General features: G+C 45.2%; 1 protein-coding gene across 1 annotated transcript in view; it reads right to left on the reverse strand.

Moving 5' to 3' along the window:
• NSMAF (neutral sphingomyelinase activation associated factor) overlaps positions 1 to 19304 on the reverse strand; it is a 55224-nt gene that overhangs the window by 15033 nt on the left and 20887 nt on the right. Inside the window, exons 7-23 of the mRNA XM_080938502.1 lie at positions 18562 to 18633; positions 17244 to 17291; positions 17098 to 17150; positions 14309 to 14438; positions 12566 to 12637; positions 12152 to 12260; positions 10778 to 10954; positions 7927 to 8006; positions 6997 to 7087; positions 6820 to 6883; positions 6212 to 6263; positions 6000 to 6120; positions 5473 to 5604; positions 4982 to 5024; positions 4364 to 4527; positions 2885 to 2993; positions 1538 to 1596 (exon numbers count right to left, since the gene is read on the reverse strand). Of these exons, the coding sequence (XP_080794628.1) occupies positions 1538 to 1596; positions 2885 to 2993; positions 4364 to 4527; positions 4982 to 5024; positions 5473 to 5604; positions 6000 to 6120; positions 6212 to 6263; positions 6820 to 6883; positions 6997 to 7087; positions 7927 to 8006; positions 10778 to 10954; positions 12152 to 12260; positions 12566 to 12637; positions 14309 to 14438; positions 17098 to 17150; positions 17244 to 17291; positions 18562 to 18633 (1576 nt within the window). The remainder of the gene's footprint in view (positions 1 to 1537; positions 1597 to 2884; positions 2994 to 4363; positions 4528 to 4981; positions 5025 to 5472; positions 5605 to 5999; positions 6121 to 6211; positions 6264 to 6819; positions 6884 to 6996; positions 7088 to 7926; positions 8007 to 10777; positions 10955 to 12151; positions 12261 to 12565; positions 12638 to 14308; positions 14439 to 17097; positions 17151 to 17243; positions 17292 to 18561; positions 18634 to 19304) is intronic.

Here is a 19304-nt window from a genome sequence, read left to right on the forward strand (position 1 = left end):
AAAGCAGCCAGGACACTTTTCTCAAACCAAAGATGTTCTGCTTAGAAGTTGCCAGGTTAAAGATGTGTCCCATGAACATTCACAAACCCTAAGTATGCTGTGCATCTTAGGAAGAAATGTTAACCTTGATTATCAGTAAACATATAAGCCAGTTATATACATCCTGAAAATTCAAACTTCAGAAATTGAAACAAAAGTACAATTATTTGACTTTAACAAAAATGCAGCCTTTTTACCTGGCAGACTCACACAGTTCTTAGTAAGCCAGGGGAGAGCTGAAGGCCTATGGTCATAAACACGAAGCTCATGGCTTAAAAGGTTACGGGAGTACAAAAATTTGAAAGATTTGACAAACCATGTCGGGAAAAACCCTGCTAGCCACTGGTTCCCAACCTTCCTAATGCTGTGACCCTTTAATGCAGTTCCTTATTTGTGATGACCCCAACCACCAAATTATTTTCATTGCACTTCATAACTATAATTTTACTACTGTTATGACTTGTAATTTAAATACCTGATATGCAGGCTATCCAATATATGACCCCTGTGGAAAGATCATTTGACCCCAAAGGGGTTGAGAACCACTTCCCTAAAGCCTTTGTTAAAGGACACAAGTGTCTGCTGGCTACTTAACCCTTCAAAACACAGATGTCCGACTCCGGCCGCAGCAGCACTGTAGGTACCTTGATGTGTTCAGCGTGTACTTTGTGCACAGTTCTACTCTACAGAATCCTGGGTGGTATGTGAAGAGAAAGGAATAAGGTGCCACAGAAACACATCACAGTAACAGAGTGTGGCAGCAGAGACTCATCCACATGGGTGTGGTTGTCTGCAGAGTATCACTTCTAAACACCACGTATGGAAACTAATTTCCTGTGGTAATCCAGGACTGAGAAGAGTGGCTTCACGGGGAGCAATCACTAGCTCGGTCAGAACTGGCCGTCGTGATGCTTAAGCTGAGCAACGTGTTCCCCTTGCACTGGGGCACACTTCAATCACCGATGTTATACACACCTCCAGGAAGGCACACGGGCTCGAAGAGATCAATACTGCTAATGTTTTTTTAGTTCAGGATATCCAGTGCCTAATGCATCATTAAGATGCAGTTTTCAGTCTTATCAATAAGGCGCTGGTAAATGATCAATATATGAATTCAATGTCATATCCTACAGAACAATTAGAGTTCCATGCTGAATGTCAAGGCAAGACTAGCAGCAAATCTGCTCTCCACAGGCTCACAAGCATCAAAGAGCCCAGGGCTGCCGCAGCCGGGCTGCCACTCTGAGTTCCGCAGGTCGTGCAGCAGACCTGGGATCCCTTGCAGTTCGAGAGCCCGAGTAAGCAAGGCCACGGCTCAGAGACAGCTCCTGCCCCGTGACCTCATCCAGGAAACTGCGTCGGCTTCAAAGAGCTTTGCCTTTTTTGGCAAACTACAACAAACTTTTCCTAAAGTCTGTTTTCTGTGGAGGCAGCACACGCCAGTTAAGCTCAGACTCTGTGCTTGTAGCGAAACAGCTTTTCAGGCAGGATGGCCTACCTTGTGAGGTGGTAAAGACTGAAGACCCGTTGCAAGACACTGCTATCCCTGTAACCGCCCTGTGGAAAGCCAAAGTTTTATAAATTACCATTAGCTGTGTGTGAAGACATGTTTAACTTTTACTACGCTTCCTTCATCGTAGCTTCTCCACTTGAATTGTTGTCTGCACGTTCCTGCAGTGTTCCACAAGCAATGCCCACCTCTGCTCAGATAATACTAGGAAACAGTTCCCCTCCTTTGCTCTCCGAGCTGCAGCATGCAATGCTGAACATGTTTCTGGCAAGTGAAAACTGCTTCTCCCACCTCACCCAACCATCCCCAAAGAGACGGCACTATTTCTTTTTTTACCACTGCTTGCTCCATTTCATTCGGCATAGACTGTCCCCAGTGTCTGCCGGTGGTGTACACATGTGGGCCTAGTAGCCCCTTTTAAAGAGCATCAAAGGTCAGTCATTAACTGTTACTTGTATAAGCCCTAGAGGTTTAGTCACACCTTCACTGGATTGCTTTGGACTGCACGGTCGCTTCCTAGATGCCTTTGGGAGGGAGGAATGTTAAGGGAAGAAAAGCTAGCATTGTCTGCGTGGGGGTGTGTGCATGTGGCGGCCCACAGTTGATGTCAGATGTCTCCCTTGATGGCTCTCCACTCCGTTTATTGAGGCAGGGTCTCTCCTTGAACCCTCAGCTAGGCAACTTGCCCAGGGAGCCTCTGCCTGTTTCTTGGGTTCTGACATTACAGTGGCCACCCTACCTGCCTGGCTTTCACATGGCTTCTAGGGACGAAATCTCCACCCTGACACTTGCACAGCCTTGCTGGCCTTGTTGTTATTATTATTGTTCAAGATGTACTTTTTCCTACACTATCAGTGAATTCAAAGCTTGATGACAAACATGCTTGTTCCATAATTTCCCACTTTTTAAGGTTTAGGTAGAGGTACAGAACTGTAGGCTGACTGCAGCCCAATGTCACCCTAGAACAACATGACAAAAATGATAGTACAGGAGAGCATGGTGGCCCAAACTGATTTTCCCTTGGTACATTGTCTTCATATCACAAATCCCCGTAAACATTTTGCAGGCTAGAAACCAATTAAGCAAACACTGGAGGGACTTTCACACATGACTTGTCTTTTATAGTTCACTCTCATGCCAAACCCCCAACTTTTACACAGGCTAGGGGTTCTCAGTTTTCCTCATGCTGTGACCCTTGAATACAATCCACCAAGCTGTGGCGACTCCCACCATAAGAGTATTGATGCGACGACCCCCCCCCCCCCCCGCCGCCAAGGGCTGTGACCCACAGACTGGGACTGCTGTGCTGGATTAGAAGCCATGAGGTCCTCTTACTCTTTGTGGATCTTGTACTGCCCGTGCAGCTGCAACTTGGTCATATTATTCCAGGCCAGAGTTTTGCTTTCCTCAGTCAGGTCTTCAAAGGACTCCTCCCCTGGAGAAACTACATGAAACCTGCGCTAAGTGAACCAGTAAACTACAGAATGGCAAGTGTTTCAGACCCACAGGATACTCTATCAATGTTACCGAAGAAGAAAATAAGTCACCCACCAAAATATGCTTCCAAAGGTACTTATCATACAGCCCGATATTAGCTACGAAAAAGATTATACGTAGACCGTTGCATTGAAAGCTTCAGGCTTCCTAGTGTTTGCAAAGCCCCCGACTTGACCGGTTGCTTAGGCATCACAGGAAATAAAAGTCTGAGTGGCCATTTCCTTCTCAGCCCTTTCTTTTGGAAACCCAACAGTTGCCTAGGAACACTGATGCTTTATTTTGGTTTTGAGAAGGAGAAAAACCAAGCACTCAACTTGTCCCTCAAGAGAAGAAGAAGTGATGCTCTCACTTCTGCAGGAAGGGAAGCTGAGTGTGTGCCCTGTGTAAAGTAGTCACATGGTGGTTAGGGTTGGTGACGAAGGAAGAAGACGGTAACCTGACTTTACCCTCTATGTCTTCACATGGTACTTTAGGCTGCCTTATCAAGCTCTCACAGTAAGAGGCTGGAGAGAGGGTTTAGCTACTCTTGTAGCAGCATGCCTGGAAGGCTCAGCATGCCTGGGTGTCATGAGACAAAACTGGAAAGAAAAGGAAGTCCTTTGCTGATGAGAGGCTGAGTGCCATCACATGGCTCCCCGGGAGGCTCTATGACATAAGAAATGTGGTTACATGGATGGAGGTGCACCATCCTTCCTTAAAGTTTATCTTAGAAGCTGAGTGGCCTGGATGGAAGAGATACTTTATACACATTTGTCACATGTTAACAGAAAATCATTCAAAGAAAGGAAGGAGGAAAGAGAGAAAAGAAAAGAGGGAAAAGGAAACTGACTTAAAAAGAAAAGCAGTTTGAGCTGAATTCAAGACCTGTGTGTAGGTTTGTCAGAGTCAAGGCCAGGGTTAGTCTTTTCTAGAAAAGTGTGGTGTAGGTGCCGGCTAAAGCATGTCTGGGAGGATACATCTCACAGAATTGCTAAGCCTGGACTCGGAGCTTTAAAACCACAGAAAAGGAAGGAGGCAGGGCAATCACGGTCATAATAAATAAGTGACTTAATTTCTTTCAACAAACAACCTGGAACAGAAACGGGAGCAGAACAAATATGTCTGTCTGCTTTGTGGTGTTGGGGCTCAGCCTAAGGCCCGGCATGTACTGCTAAGGCAGGGTTCTGCCCCTGGAGCAGCCCAAAGCCAAACAAAGGCAAACATGTTTGAGCAACTCAGGAGTTCATGGTTCATCTCTGCTTCAGAATCTGCAGAAACATGATAGTCCCAGAAGACAGACAACAGGGCCCCTCCCCATTCACACGTCTAAAGACTCACCCGGGGAGTCTGTCATAGATGCATTGTAGCTGGAGGTCTGGGACAAACTTTTAAACTTGGGGATGATCCTTCGAGGATGTGGTGTCACAAACAGCTGTTTTGGTGTCTGACCAAATTCCAAAATTTGGGTCAGCATGGCTACTTTCTCATCAGGATCCTCAATGCTTTAGGAAGACATACAAAGGAAGGCATAAAGCATTGTGCAAGTTCAAACAATGCCGAGGAGCTGGGACACAAAACCTCAGAAAGCTACCACAGGCAAAGACTAAACTTCATACACCTTTCCTTAAATGGCTTCTCTCTATTATCTTTATTATCTGTGTATGTGTGTGAGGGAATGCCACACATGTATGGCTGCCTGAATAGGCCAGAAAAGAGCACCAGAGTCCTCAGAGCTGGAGTTCCAGACAGCTCTGAGTTGTCACACATGGGTGCAAGGACTCAAATCCTTTCGAATGGCAATGCTGTTAATATCTCTCCGGCCCCATTTTCTGTGTTTTAGCAACTTGAAAGCAAGATATAAATATTTTCACAATTTAACGTCTCAATACATGTATTAATAATTCAACTAGAACTGTTTTCTAGTGAAACAGACAAGCCATGTCAACACATACGTACCTGTTCAAGTCCACACCACCTTCATAGGTCAGAGGATGAAACACTGAAGGAGAGAGACAAACGCTATTGAAAAACATGTACATTTAGTTATATGTACTCTGTTCAGAGTGTAAGCAACTCAACTTAAAATTGTGCTCAAAGTAATTCATCTTCATTTGTAAAAGACATTGATGTTCAACCTTGGTTAGCATTACTTTCTTTAGGGACACCTTAGTCACAGTACTGGAGTGACTGGGCTTCCCTTGAGTCACTGTGGGTTTCAGCTCTGATAGAGAAACAGGCAGCGAGCACCGAGGAGGTACACTGCTGCTATCTTCTTCCTGCTTCATTGAGAGCAGACTGACCTCCACGGGCATCGATGTCACTATTCTATCGGAGATCTCTAGCTGGTCTCCAGACTGGTCTGGGGCTCATGTTCTCCCTTCCTCAGCCTCCTGAGGTTATCTGCCCACATTCCCACAGGACACGAAGTGTCAGCCAATATTACATACCATTATGGGCCCCTACAGCCTCGCTGCCTTTTTGCCTATAGCCAAATATCAGATCGATCCACTCATGGAGGTGCTCAGACACGTAAGTGCTTTCCAAGGCGTCCTTGTTCTTCTGGAGAAAGTCTCGGGGACCTGTAAGAGCAGACCGCATCAGAATTGTAGGCCGTCTCTACTGTATTTTCCTTCATTTCTTGTACCTATCCATTTGTGCATAAAACTTCTCCGAGATGCTTTTATGTGTTTTCCTTTTAAAGACATACATATTTCTAGTGAGTTTTATTCTTCATCTTACATCATTTCTTTTTCCCCTGAAAAGAGTGGAAGGAACCATTTTTACAACATTTATATCTGTCAAACATATCTCAATCCCCTTACAATATAGACTGCATACTTCTGGCTGGGATAGGCAGATTCTAGTTACATATACTTGAAGCTCACAAGCAACACCACACAATGAATAATCCCCTCACTGCACTACCAGGAAAGCAGGCAACATGCTGGAAGGCCATTCCTCAGAAGGCACTCACTTGAGGCCCATGTTGGAAGCTCCACGTCATCAACCATCTGCCCTCCTTGTCTCTTTCCCAGATCCAACTTCAGACTATTGACCAAAAAGCTGGCGTCTTCATCATAGAATTCTGGGATCAACTGCAAGGAGGGGGTTGGGAGTATACAGCAAATGTTTTAAAGCACTCAGAAACCAAAGCCCCGCAAACCACCAGCTCCCCGGGCTACTTACCTCTTTAAAGTCTGTTGCACCATCCAAACAGTTTTTCCAGGTTTCTGCAATACTAGACATGAGAAAAGTGTTGTCCTGACTAATCCGAGCGATGGGGATAGCAGCAGTAGCTCTGCGTCCTCCCCCCCCCCCCCGACCCCTACAGTTCCAGGCTCTGGTGCTCTAGCTTTCTCACTGACGCAGGTTTTAACATCCATGTGAGGCCCCTTGACCCAAAAGAAGAGGATGGCCCAGGGGGTTGGTGGTATTTCACTAGACCACAGGAGAGTGAACCAAGCCCACCACATCTCACAGCACCACACTGCCATGGGAGGTGCACACCCTAGGGGGCACCATTCACACCACCACATGCACACTTCCATGGCAGGTGCACACTCTAGAACACTACTGCAGCTGCTCTGTGGCTCCAGAAAAGATCAGACCACAGGCATGGTGAGACACAAAGGTTCTCTTTGTATTCTGTTAGGGAAACGTCAATCGTATAAATGTGTGAGCCGATTTCTTACTTTTATATTTCTTACTTCTGTTTATATCTAGAGTTGTGAAACAAACATGCTATACATATATAATCAGAAAGTTCTAAAAATGGTGAAGTGTTTTTTACAAACCTGTTGAACATCCTATCTGCATTATCAAATCTTCCATTTTGTAGACACAGCATATACTCTGGTGCTAGAGGAAAAAAGAAACGAGGGTTAAGTCACGTTGTAGAGTTATCTGAGAATCCAGTGAAACGATGCAGTAGAGATGGCTCAGTGGCTAGCCGCCAGACGCCAGCGCCTTACCGATCCTGACGAGGTAAAAGAGTACATAACCTGGGGAAGAGTAGTGGCTCCCATACATGAACTTCGGCTCAGGCATTTCCTGGTAACGAGTCTACAACATAAAAGCAAACAGCCATGTTGACTGTGGCAGTAACCGCCTGAGGAGTTAACCCTTAATAGAGAGCCAGGCCCACTACATCCCCTTCCCTGTCTTAGCACAGCAGAGGGCCATGGAGAAAGCGCAGCTGTGACTACCAGCACTCCTACTACGGATTCTCATTTTCCAGGTTTAGGGTGTTGATGGTGCTGACATTCAACAAAATTGATGGAATTTTTTTTGTGTAGCGAGAGGTTCTGATGCTAAGGTCCTGTTCCCCAATTGGATCTTGATCTGTCAGTAAAGTTGTGTGCTAACTGCTGGGCAGAAAGGACAGGTGGGACTTCCGGGTCCCTGGAGGCAGGAGGGGGATGCAGAAAGGAGATGGAGTCCACCTTGCCTTGGAGAGAGGAGAACCAGGCAGCCATGTGAGATCTCAAAAGGCAGTCTGTGGCCACAGGTGGGAGATAGTAGCAAGTAGAAAAGGAAGTGTGTGTGTGTGTGTGTGTGTGTGTGTGTGTGTCTTTTATTTGAGGACTCAAGGGAAGCTGGGAAGAGGCTGGTAGTGCAGTCACTTCCCAGAGATAAAGGCAGGTACAACATAAAAATACACGAGACATTTGAGTACCTCTTTTGCAATTTATCAAACAATATCTGCGTGAAAATAATTCACACAGGTCATTCTCCCACTTTCCAAATTAAAGCAAAGCAGACAAAAACAGTGGGCACAGCAGCAAAAGGGTGAGGGTGTCCTGACACAGGGCACCTAAGTCCAGGGACAGAGCTTCCTTTACTGAGCAAGCACAGGCCATGACCTGAAATGCTGCTTAGAAGCAAAGAGCCCCACACAGTACCAGCAATCTCTCCAGCCGCTCTGGATTTAGGGCTCCCACTGGCTTACTAAGATCTCGGAAGGTTGCAGGATTTGTCAAATCTGTGAATATAAACACAGCAGCATCACACCATTACTCTCCTGAAATGAGCTAAGTTCACACTTGCTTCTACAAAGTAATTCTAAAAACTGATGAGATAAATCTATAAGTAGTAAGTACCTATTTTATTTATAGAGCTGCAAAAACAAGCAAAAAGAACCCCGATCAAACCAATAATAATAATCCCAAACAAAGACAAAAAATCCTGAAACAAAACTAAAAACTACATTTACTTAAAGGTAACACCTGTAGTGTGAGATACCTGGAGTATAAATATTATTTTGCACCAGGCCAGGTGAATCTGTGGGTAAAGATACCTGCCATGCTGCTGACAAGCAGAGTTTAATCCCTAGGACTCGCACAGAAGAAGCCGACTGACTCCTGAGGGCTGATGTCTATGTGAAGGTGAGGGCAGGCACAAGATAAGGCAAGGTCTGTGATTGGACAACAGAAAAGGAGGGTGGGCATAGCGTTTCTGAGAGGCAGTAGTGATAGGAGAGATGGGAGAAAGGAAGAACCAAGATGGAGGAAGAGAAGGACGACCCAGATCCGTGTGGCTTTAATTAGCCACAGGTAGCTATGAATATCTTAAAAGGGATGGATTATTACAGGACAATTTGTCTTATCTAGGTGGGCAGTTTATATCATTATCAATTATCTCTGAGTTGACATTTTGTGGAATAAGAATTTACTGATATGGGGCTGGAGAGATGGCTCTGCGGTTAAGAGCACCAACTGCTCTTCCCGAGGTCCTGAGTTCAATTCCCAGCAACCACTTGGTAGCTTACAACCATCTTTAGTGGAATTTCATTTCTGGTGTGTCTGAAGACAGCAACAGTGTACTCACATATAAAATAAATAAATCTTTAAAAAAAAAAGAAATTACTGATGTAAATCTGATTGATAGATTACAAGCTTCTAGAGTTTTGATTTTACTGGGTTACTGGGAATGTGACTAAAAAGAGTCTGCAGCAAAAGAGAGCCCTGAGGTAGGCGGTCACTGCACGGGGCTGGCATGACACAGACCCACCATGGCAACTACATGGGCTTCCGCTGCTGGGGACTAGCCATGGGGACAGAGAGTAGTGTGGCATGGTGAAATTTTACATGTTTAGTTTTTTTTTTTTTTTTTTTAATATTTACTGCTACAGACTCCCACTAAGTTGTCCTTAGATCTCCACATGGGTCTTCCATGGTGTATGTACCCACCCAACCCAATTTAAAAACAAAACAAAACAAAAAAAAAAAAAAAAAAAAAGGAAGTCTAATTTCAAATAAAACTCAAAAACAAGTTTTAAACTCATATTCTTTTACTAAGGTTTGTGTTCTATGTCTGAATTGCAGTGACTATTATTTCGTGCCGTCAGTAACATTTGAAAATCAAAGGTTTGAAAATTAACCAAGAAATACGATCTTCTATTCCTAAACAATCTGTCAGCACTTCTTATGACAAAGTTCAACTCACTAAACTGTTTAAAGAACTCTTTGTTCACAATGCATAATTTTAAAATGTTATACAAGTACAGTATTAACAGATTTTAGGAACATTATTGAAAGGGAACAAGAAAGAAGTGTTAATGCCATAAAAATCTCGGAGTGTTACTTGTGGTAGTCTTGTGGGGCAGCTCGAGTGGCCTGAGAACACACTCCTACATGTGTTCCTACAAATGCACTGGCATTTCCTGAGACAATCAGAAGGGGGTGAGGAGGTCACATAGGGACATGTCTTCTGGGCTGTGTCTTCCCTGTCCCTCTGTCATGCCTCCTGACTCTGCTTAATGCCTCCTTGCTATAATGCATGGAGCCCTTTGAAACCATGGGCCAGAGAGATGGCTCAGTGGTTAGAGCACTGACTGCTCTTCCAGAGGTCTTGAGTTCAATTCCCAGAAACCACATGGTAGCTCACAACCATCTGTAATGAGATCTGATGCCCTCTTCTAGTGTTTCTGAGGACAGCTATAGTGTTCTCACATATACAAGAATAAATAAACCTTAACAAAGAATCAGCCCATTCATTAGGTATTTTCTATGTATGACCTTCGAGAATGAATAAATATATATAAAACACTATATAACACTTGTCCAATATTTTAAAATGGAAACTAGCAATCTTCAGTGAGAAAACTGAAATGAATCCAAATTTTTCCTATAATGAGATATGATATATAAAAAGAATCATATCTGTGATGGTTTGTATATGCTCAGCCCAGGGAGTGGGATTAGGTGTGGCATGGTTGGAGGAAGTGTGTCACTGTGGGGTGGGACTTGAGGCTCTCCTCCTAACCACATGGGTGGCTCCCTTCATAATAACTTGGGTTATGAATAGAAAGGTGGATTCTAACATCATGGAGAGTAGGCAGCTGCCCAGCTATGGTGCTACGTAAGACATATGTGATGATTTGTGTATTTGTTTGGCCCAGGGAATGGCACTATTAGGAGGTGTGGCTTTATTGGAGTAGGTGTATTGGTGTGTGTATAAGTTTTAAGACCCTCATTCTAGCTGCCTGGAAGTGACTATTCTGCCAGCAGCCTTCAGATGAAGATGTAGAACTCTCAGCAACTCCTGCACCATGCCTGTCTGGATGCTTCCATGTTCCTGCCTTGATGATAATGGACTGAACCTCTGAACCTGTAAGCCAGCCCCACTTAAATGTTGTCCTTGTAAGAGTTGCCTTGGTCATGGTGTCTGTTCACAGCAGTAAAACCCTGACTAAGACAACATCCTTCCCTTTGGAAGCAGCTCCTCCCTGGAGCCCATGCGTGAAGTGCTCACCTAGCTCTGGGCTGGAGTAGTCACTTATTATCCATGGAAACACAGGATACTGGGACAGGTCATTGCAGCTGCGGTCGGCCAGGTTGTTGAGGTGGAGCAGGTACTGGTAGTTGGAGAGGTACCCTCGCTGCCACTGCAGCATGTAGCTCTCCGCAGTGTGTTCTGCGACGTGGTGCTCTGAGGAGAGAGGGGCCTTGGTGGTCACCGCCCTTCACAGGGCACTGGCTAGCTTTGACGTAATGTGTCAGAACAAGCCTCCCGAGTGTGGCCCCTTCCATGAATTTCTGAATTGTTCATTTGTTCTCACAAAGATCCAGGAAAAGAGGTTACGCAGTATACTGAACTACCCAGCCACTCCCTGATATTACATAACTTTACAAATACTGAGAATATGGAGTGAACACAGAGTATTACGTGGCAACGAGTCCACAGTGAGTAACAGAGCTCTACCCAATGTGCTGGGCTTTGACAGTTTTAAGAGCCGTGGCCACTTGCGTACACTTCATGTCTTACAAAACCGGAACAAAACTTTATGGGCTTAATTAACTTTTTAGATTCTGAAGCAGTGGGTCAGCGCCAGTTTATAAGATACTCATTCTCTATGGTCTCGGAAAAAACAAAACTCCAAAGAAAAGGGGGATTTTTGTAGCAGGACTAAGTGTCAAACCAGAGCAACCGGGAAGGCTGGCGTCCCTGGAAAAATGGCCTCTTCATGAGAACTTTGGATTTTGAAAGGATGGGATGACCCAACTTTTCCACAAATGAATGGATTTTCCATTTTGTTTAGAAAATTCTGCTTTTCCGAATCTAAACCCTTCCCTGGATATATGGAACAGCTTAGCTCATGTGCTGGTTTGCTATTTATGTTCCTATTTACTTTAACCCAAGTTTCTAATTAACTGCCAGGAAAGGCTTTAAGAATGAAACATTTCTTTATTTTAGCTCCTGGACCCTTTGGGGAAAGCTTGAACAAACTTAGAAGTGAGCTCAGACAGAGGGAGGGAGCGGCTTTGGCGGCAACCTCAGCGTTCACCTACTCATAAACATCCTGTCCTACCTTAAAACACCCTCGGGTTTGGTATCCACAAATTAAATCATGGCATGACCGGACATAAAACACTTGAGTAGACTCTTTGTAACTCACTCAAGCAGGAGGTCATTAAAATAGGGACATATTTAAGCACAGTCATCAACAGCTTTAAAAACACACAAGTGAACTACTACCAAAATAAATCCACACTCCTCTTGCTTTTAAGATACTGTATCAGAGAACACACAAGTATGGCTATGGTGAAGTCTGTTCTCTTATTAGCTACCCCAGCTTCTTAGCTGCTTAACTACCATAAATAAACAGACATACAGAGACAGGCAAACCTAAGTATGTGGCAATATAAAAATAGAGGTCATCTCTGTCTTGAGGCTCATAGAACTTCAGGTATATGTCGGAGCACAGGTCGTCTTCTGTGCAAAACACTTCCAAGCCCTAAGGATTCAGAAAACATAAAACAGATAGCACCATTTTCACCCTGAAATTTCATGTGTGAGAAGCTTAAGAACCCTCTGGTCTTTTGCTCTTTAAACAAAAGACATTTTCTTCAACAGAACCTCTTTATTTCCAGAAATAAATAATATATTCCAGATAGCGTACTCTTCTATCAATTTCTGGCTTTCACATGCTCACATACAGCACACAGGCTTCGGGCCTGAGCAGGAACCTGATAGTTAATCAGCTGCTACATTGCAGGCTTGACAATCCCCCACAAGCAACCATACAGCACCTGAACTCACCAAAGGCATGAGGCCGTGCCTCCTTTTGTAAATGCGCCGGACATCTTGGAGCGTGATCTGGACCACAGGTTTCTTTAAAACATACAGACAGTATCGAGTGTCACCATTGTCACTCAAGGGTTACTGCACGGTGTGGAACATTCAGGAAGGAGCATAAATAGCTATTCAGAAAGTTTGCTCTTTTAAAACATTGTCTGTCTGTCTGATTGTGTACTTTGGAGTGTACACGAATACACACACACACACACACACACACACACAGAGTGCGACACGTATCTTTACTCGTATATACAGACCAGAAGGAATTATCTGCTGCCCTCTGCTATCTCTCCACCTATCCTTTGGGCAGGGTCTCTCCCCGGAGCTGTGTCCCCCTGGCTCTGCTGAGGTTAGTGGTATGCACGGGACACCATGTGTTCTCTGGGTGCCTGGGTTCTAGTTGATGACTGACAGCACCTGCTCTTTACGACTGAACCACTGCTCCAGCCCCGAGTTTCTCTAGGGCTTGCTTTGTCCTAACATTTTTTTTTTTTTTTAAGATTATGTTTTTCATTTTCTTAATATTACAGAGTATTAAAGCTCATAAATTAAAACATTAAAACTGTTTCTCTTTAAAGGAAAAAAAATGTTTTGATTCTCTGGAACTTTTAAACAGTAGTAAGAAAAGAGTCGAAAATAGAAAACATTGTATGCTTAGATAAAAGGCAGAGCCTCTACATTCCTGCTCCCGGGTAACAGGAAAGCCAGGCTATGCAGCAGTGAGGAAACCTGGCCAGGGGTTGGGAATAAACATATGTGCACTATGTCCCCCGAGGCTATGGCGCCACACATTTTCTGCAAGTTTTTGAGCAAAAATAGTATCTGTAGTAGCCAGTATCGGAACCCCATGCCAGCCAGCCGTGTGCCATGTCACTGGCAGCTTTGCCCAGCATGTGTCACCACCCAGCGGACAAAACTGTTATGACACCATGCCTGAGCAGTTTAGAGCCAATGAGCAGCCTAGACAGTTTCTAGGGGATACGCTTCTTCCACAGAAAGTGTCCCCTGTGGTTAAGGTGCCCTTCCAAATGGCACAGGTGTGGCCAGAGGGATAGGCCTTGTGCTGCTACCATGACCCACATGGAAAAGGACCATCTCTGGGTGAGCAGCGGGCCTTTACCAGTGTTAGTGTAGAGACCTGAGTTTAAGGTCACTTCCTGGCAGTTTTTGGTCTAGTACTCTATTTCCAGAAGAAGATGGTTTCCTAGATGGTGGGAGGGGTCCTACAGCTCCTGACTGTGGCATTTCCACACAACTCCGCCTTATACTACCACTCAAGGAAGGCAGAGAGCCGCTGTCTGCAATGAAGGAGAAACAAGCAGCTCCCCTGCCCCCCAGCCTCCATGCTTACACACAGGCCAGGGCACGTAGAGGATCGATTTCTCATTCACCACTGCACTTCTTTGGTGTCTTTCCCTGTGCTTCCTAGCAGACAGATAAGTTTCCAATGACTCATCCATAATCAGGAGGGGTGGACTTTCTTTACACACTACTAGGTACAAGGTCCTTTAGAATGGCTGAAATTCAGGTGATTGTGTACCCAACTCTGACTACACAGGACACTAGGAAGTCACACTGCCACACAGGGTTGCCAAATGACTTTGACCTTCCCCAGGATGTAAGGGCAGCGTTATTATAACGTCAGGTTCCTGGAAAATCTAGCTGAAAGGCAGACTCGTGCACACGGCCCCGTGATCTCCGTACCGGGTACCCATTGAGAGGCTGGAAATAGAGGTTGGTGTCTGTAATGCACACATGCCCAGGATTTGTCACCAGAGGCGTCACCATCTCAGCTTTGCACTCCATGTGCAGCTTTTCGGAAACACTTTGGAACCTGTAGCAAAAGTAGGGAAAGTGAGGAACAGATCTACTGTCTAGGCTCAGCCACAATGTGAGTTTGCTTGCTTATCTGTCTAAACACTACAATTACAAAGTGGCTGCTTTAATAACATTGGCATGCTTTCAGACGGCCTAGTGGAGGGAGGCCTGGATTTTTTATTAAAGGGCTTACATATCATAGAAACAACTCTCTCCCAAACGATCAGTCCTGAAGCTCGTCCTACATCCATGTGACTTCCTACTTTCGTATGGTCAAGAACCATGTTTCGAGCTGAGAGTGGCGCTGTGTATCTCTTTCGCCAACAGTAGGGAGGCTGAAGCAGCAGCCTGGGCTACAGAGAAAGACCCCACCCTTAGCACATTCCCCTTATCGGGTTAGAACACGTGATTACCGTTGCTTTTAGGTCAGTTTCATTTCTCCATGCAAAAACCACTCAATTCTACTCCTAAAACGCTTAACTAAAAAAACAGCTCCATTTCTGATTTGTGAGTTTAAAATTAGTGTGGCAACAACGAAATGATACACATTTTAGGGTGATTACTTAGTTAAGTAGCTGGATTCAAAGTAAATCTCAGGGCCGAGACGTCAGCTCGGGGCTAGAACCTGTGCTTATCATGTGGAGGCCTTGGCTCAGTCCTGGCACCGAGGTGGGTAAAGGAAGAAGCCTCTCGATTCCAGGGCATGACTCTGGCATAAACTTTTCTCTAACTGAAAATGTGAAAACCCGAAGAGACTCCCCGAAGTCCATGTGAGTCCTTACAGCCAACCAGAAACTGGAGAGTGCAAACATTTAAAAGACCTTGATGGCAGGAGAAAGAAAACAAACTCACACACAAACACACACACACACACACTCACAACCACTCTCACATACACACACTCACATACACTCATACACATGTTCACACTCACACCACTAAACAATTACACACACACTCACACACACACACACTCATACACATACACTCACACACTCACACACTCATACACACACATTCACACTCTCACACACTAACAATTACACACACACTCGCACATACACTCATTCACACACACACTCACTCACACACCTGTGGTGCCTAAGTTCCTTATGTGCAAGCCATATCCACCTCCTTTCATGAGGAACTGGAGAAACTAGATGACAGAGTAACTAACGCCCTCCAAATGCCACCCACAGAGGAGCTGCCCCTTTGCTACTGAGGGAATGAAGAAAAAGCACATGAATAAAATGCACACAGTAGGGCAGCGACAGGAATGTGCCCATGAGCATGGTGAGATGCAAAGGAAACTGGAAACACACTGACACACACACGTCATGGGATGTCTCTGCTCACCAGATTACCCTTTAAGGCGGCCAGAATTTGAACTTTTCCAACATAAAAAGTAGGGAAAATAAAGTCTTATTTCTTCGAAAATATGATGAAAGCTTATGTTTGCAAGCTTACTCTCGTTTTTTAAAGAAAATTATGCACGTAGCTAGAGTATTCCATTTAATAATACAAAGATTCCCCTCTAAGTCCCTCAGGATAATATTTTGGGTTCTGGACAAGTAAATTAAAACTTTCAAAGTGAGCCAGTTTTTAATTTTCTCAGGATTTATTTATTCCATGTTGTGTTCATGAATCTATATGCCACATATGTACCCGGTACCCTAGGAGGTCAGATCCCCTAGAAATGGAGTTATAGGCAGTTTGTGCTACAGGGTCTTAATAGTTAGTTTAAAGTAATACAGAGGAATATGACATAAAAATATAGGCAAGTAGCCCACATCTATTTAATATAAGGCTAGAAATAAACAAGAGACTAGGATAATAAAATGCACCATTATTTTCAGAAAATGTACTGCATGCTATAAAGCCAAGAAAATCAATGGGAAAACCATTAGAACAGTAAGTGTACTTTCTTGGTCCTGTGGGGAATGATGGAAAAGTACTCAATGCAATTTGAAAGGCCAAAGAAAGACTCTCCTGAAGAACTGGCAGCTAAGCTAAAATGAGAAAGTCCAGTTAGCCAGGGGCAAGAGGAGATACACATTCTAAGCATGAGCAAACAAGGGGCTACAATGAAGGAACAGAGAAAAGAGAATGTGAGGACACAAGGGAACAAGAAGTATGTACCCAGCAAGACCTGCTCCCTTTGCAAGCAGTCAAAGCCCAGAAACTCCCAAGAGCAAATGTCCATCTGGAGCTGTAGTCAGTGAGCAAGAACCACCATGGGGGAGGAGACCAACGCCAGCAGGTCATCTCGTACGTTATAAGTCCCGACAGTGACACATGTGCTCTTTACACAGGACAACGTTTAGTACAGCATTGGGCACACAGGTGACAAGGAGGGAAGCCGAGCACTGAGAAGACGTGTAAGGGTTGCTATGGTGTACTGGGGCAATCATAGTGGAGAGGACAAGTGGACGAGCTAGAAAGATGGCCACGGTGCGGATGCACAGGCTTATAGTGGCAGAGCTCAGAGGAGGCTCTGAGATGTCTCATTCTCAGGCTGGACCACTCCCTAAGAGGAGCAGGTTCGGAAGAAGATGATGATGAAGGCAGCAGCTCTGTCCGAGTTGCCAGGACCAGCACTCAAAGCCTCACTTGTTCTAGGCGGCCCAGCCCATTTACTGAATTCTAGTCAGAAAAACAAAATTTCGAAATCTTACCTGTTCTTGTCAAATGATGTCCTAGCCAAACGTGACTGCAAAATAGCTGTTATCTATGAGAAAACCATTTAAAATGGGACGTAAGTCTAAGTGAGATAAACAGAAGTTAACTCCTAATCAAACACAGCAACTGCTCGGACACTCACCATGGCCATTTGGTCACCAAGTTTATCAAGGCAGGATGCTCTGTGCAGCTACAATGTCACAAATACACACAATTAGTTCTCCTTGAAGATAATTCCAAGTATTTGTTTATAAGCAATGGAAAAATACTGGTTACATTGTCACTTAGCAACAGTGAAGATTCTAATACGTCTAGCTTTTCCTACTTAAGTTTTCAAATTCAACATATTCAAGGAAATCTGCAGCATGCGTGGAAAGGTGACGACTATTTGTGTAATGTCAAAGACGAAGTTTAAAAACGGTTTCTTGAGCATGCCTTTAATCGCAGTACAAGGGAGAGGCAGGAGGGAGACCAGCACCAGCCACACGAGCTCTCCTGCCTCAGAAAACAAATGTGAGAACTAAAGCAAGGGTTTGCGGCTCAGCCTGCCGTGTCCTGCGGGTGCTAGTGTGCAGGCTGGTGTGCAGGCTGCTGTGTCCTGCGGGTGCTAGTGTGCAGGCTGCCGTGTCCTGCGGGTGCTAGTGTGCAGGCTGCTGTGTCCTGTGGTATTAGTGTGCAGGCTGGTGTGCAGGCTGCTGTGTCCTGAGGTATTAGTGTGCAGACTGCTGTGTCCTGAGGTATTAGTGTGCAGGCTGCTGTGTCCTGAGGTATTAGTGTGCAGGCTGCTGTGTCCTGAGGTATTAGTGTGCAGGCTGCTGTGTCCTGAGGTATTAGTGTGCAGGCTGCTGTGTCCTGAGGTACTAGTGTGCAGACTGCTGTGTCCTGAGGTATTAGTGTGCAGACTGCTGTGTCCCGCAGGTGCTAGTGTGCAGGCTGCTGTGTCCTGAGGTATTAGTGTGCAGACTGCTGTGTCCCGCAGGTGCTAGTGTGCAGGCTGCTGTGTCCTGAGGTATTAGTGTGCAGGCTGCTGTGTCCTGCAGGTGCTAGTGTGCAGGCTGCTGTGTCCTGAGGTATTAGTGTGCAGGCTGCTGTGTCCTGAGGTATTAGTGTGCAGGCTGCTGTGTCCTGCAGGTGCTAGTGTGCAGGCTGCCGTGTCCTGAGGTCCTAGTGTGCAGGCTGCTGTGTCCTGAGGTATTAGTGTGCAGGCTGCTGTGTCCTGAGGTATTAGTGTGCAGGCTGCTGTATCCTGAGGTATTAGTGTGCAGGCTGATGTGTCCTGAGGTATTAGTGTGCAGGCTGCTGTGTCCTGTGTATGCTAGTGTGCAGGCTGCTGTGTCCTGCAGGTGCTAGTGTGCAGGCTGCTGTGTCCTGCAGGTGCTAGTGTGCAGGCTGCTGTGTCCTGCAGGTGCTAGTGTGCAGGCTGCTGTGTCCTGCGGGTGCTAGTGTGCAGACTGGCTTACCTGGAGCAGTGTCTCCACAACATCTTCCACCTTCCCAGGAATGTCCAGTTGGAAGACATACTCCATTTGTCCCTGCCGAGGACAGAAGCAGCAGCGTGTCAGCCTGGCGCTGTAAGAGCATCTGCACGGCACTGTTGATCTCTGCAGTAGTGTTTGGCCCAATCGCATTGACGTGTAAAGTCAGTCACCAAAGCACCAACATTGTTTGTGGATGTCTGGGAAGGGGTAGCTGGATAGAACTCACACCTGAATCACTAGACTGAGTGAAACAGATGGACCTCTCCCCTGTAAGTGAACCCTGTCTGTGAAGGTCCAAGGAGAACAAAAGACCAAAACCTCCCGCTTCGTGACTGTCTTCACGCTGGGACACCTGTCTTCCCTTCTCTGCAGACACAGTGATCTTACACTATCTAATGTCCACCTCATCTCAAGGACATCCATACACTATGTGTACACATATATATGTATACACACATATATCATATATATATATATATATATATACACACAGATATACATGAGCACACATGTGGATGCACAAAAATACATACACATACACAGGAGCTCATATAAACATAATTGCAATCTGATAATCCGTGTTCTCAGAGAACCCTTACATGAACTAAGCTATGTGACTGGCAGTTGAAATACAACTCTGGACTCTGGACGGTCTCAGTGGAGCTACCCAGAGAAGGGCACCTAGGAGTGCTTGCAACTTGAAAGGAGGATAGTCTATTGCCCAT

This window comes from Micromys minutus (genome assembly GCF_963924665.1).
Source record: "Micromys minutus genome assembly, chromosome: 26".
Lineage (NCBI taxonomy): Eukaryota > Metazoa > Chordata > Mammalia > Rodentia > Muridae > Micromys > Micromys minutus.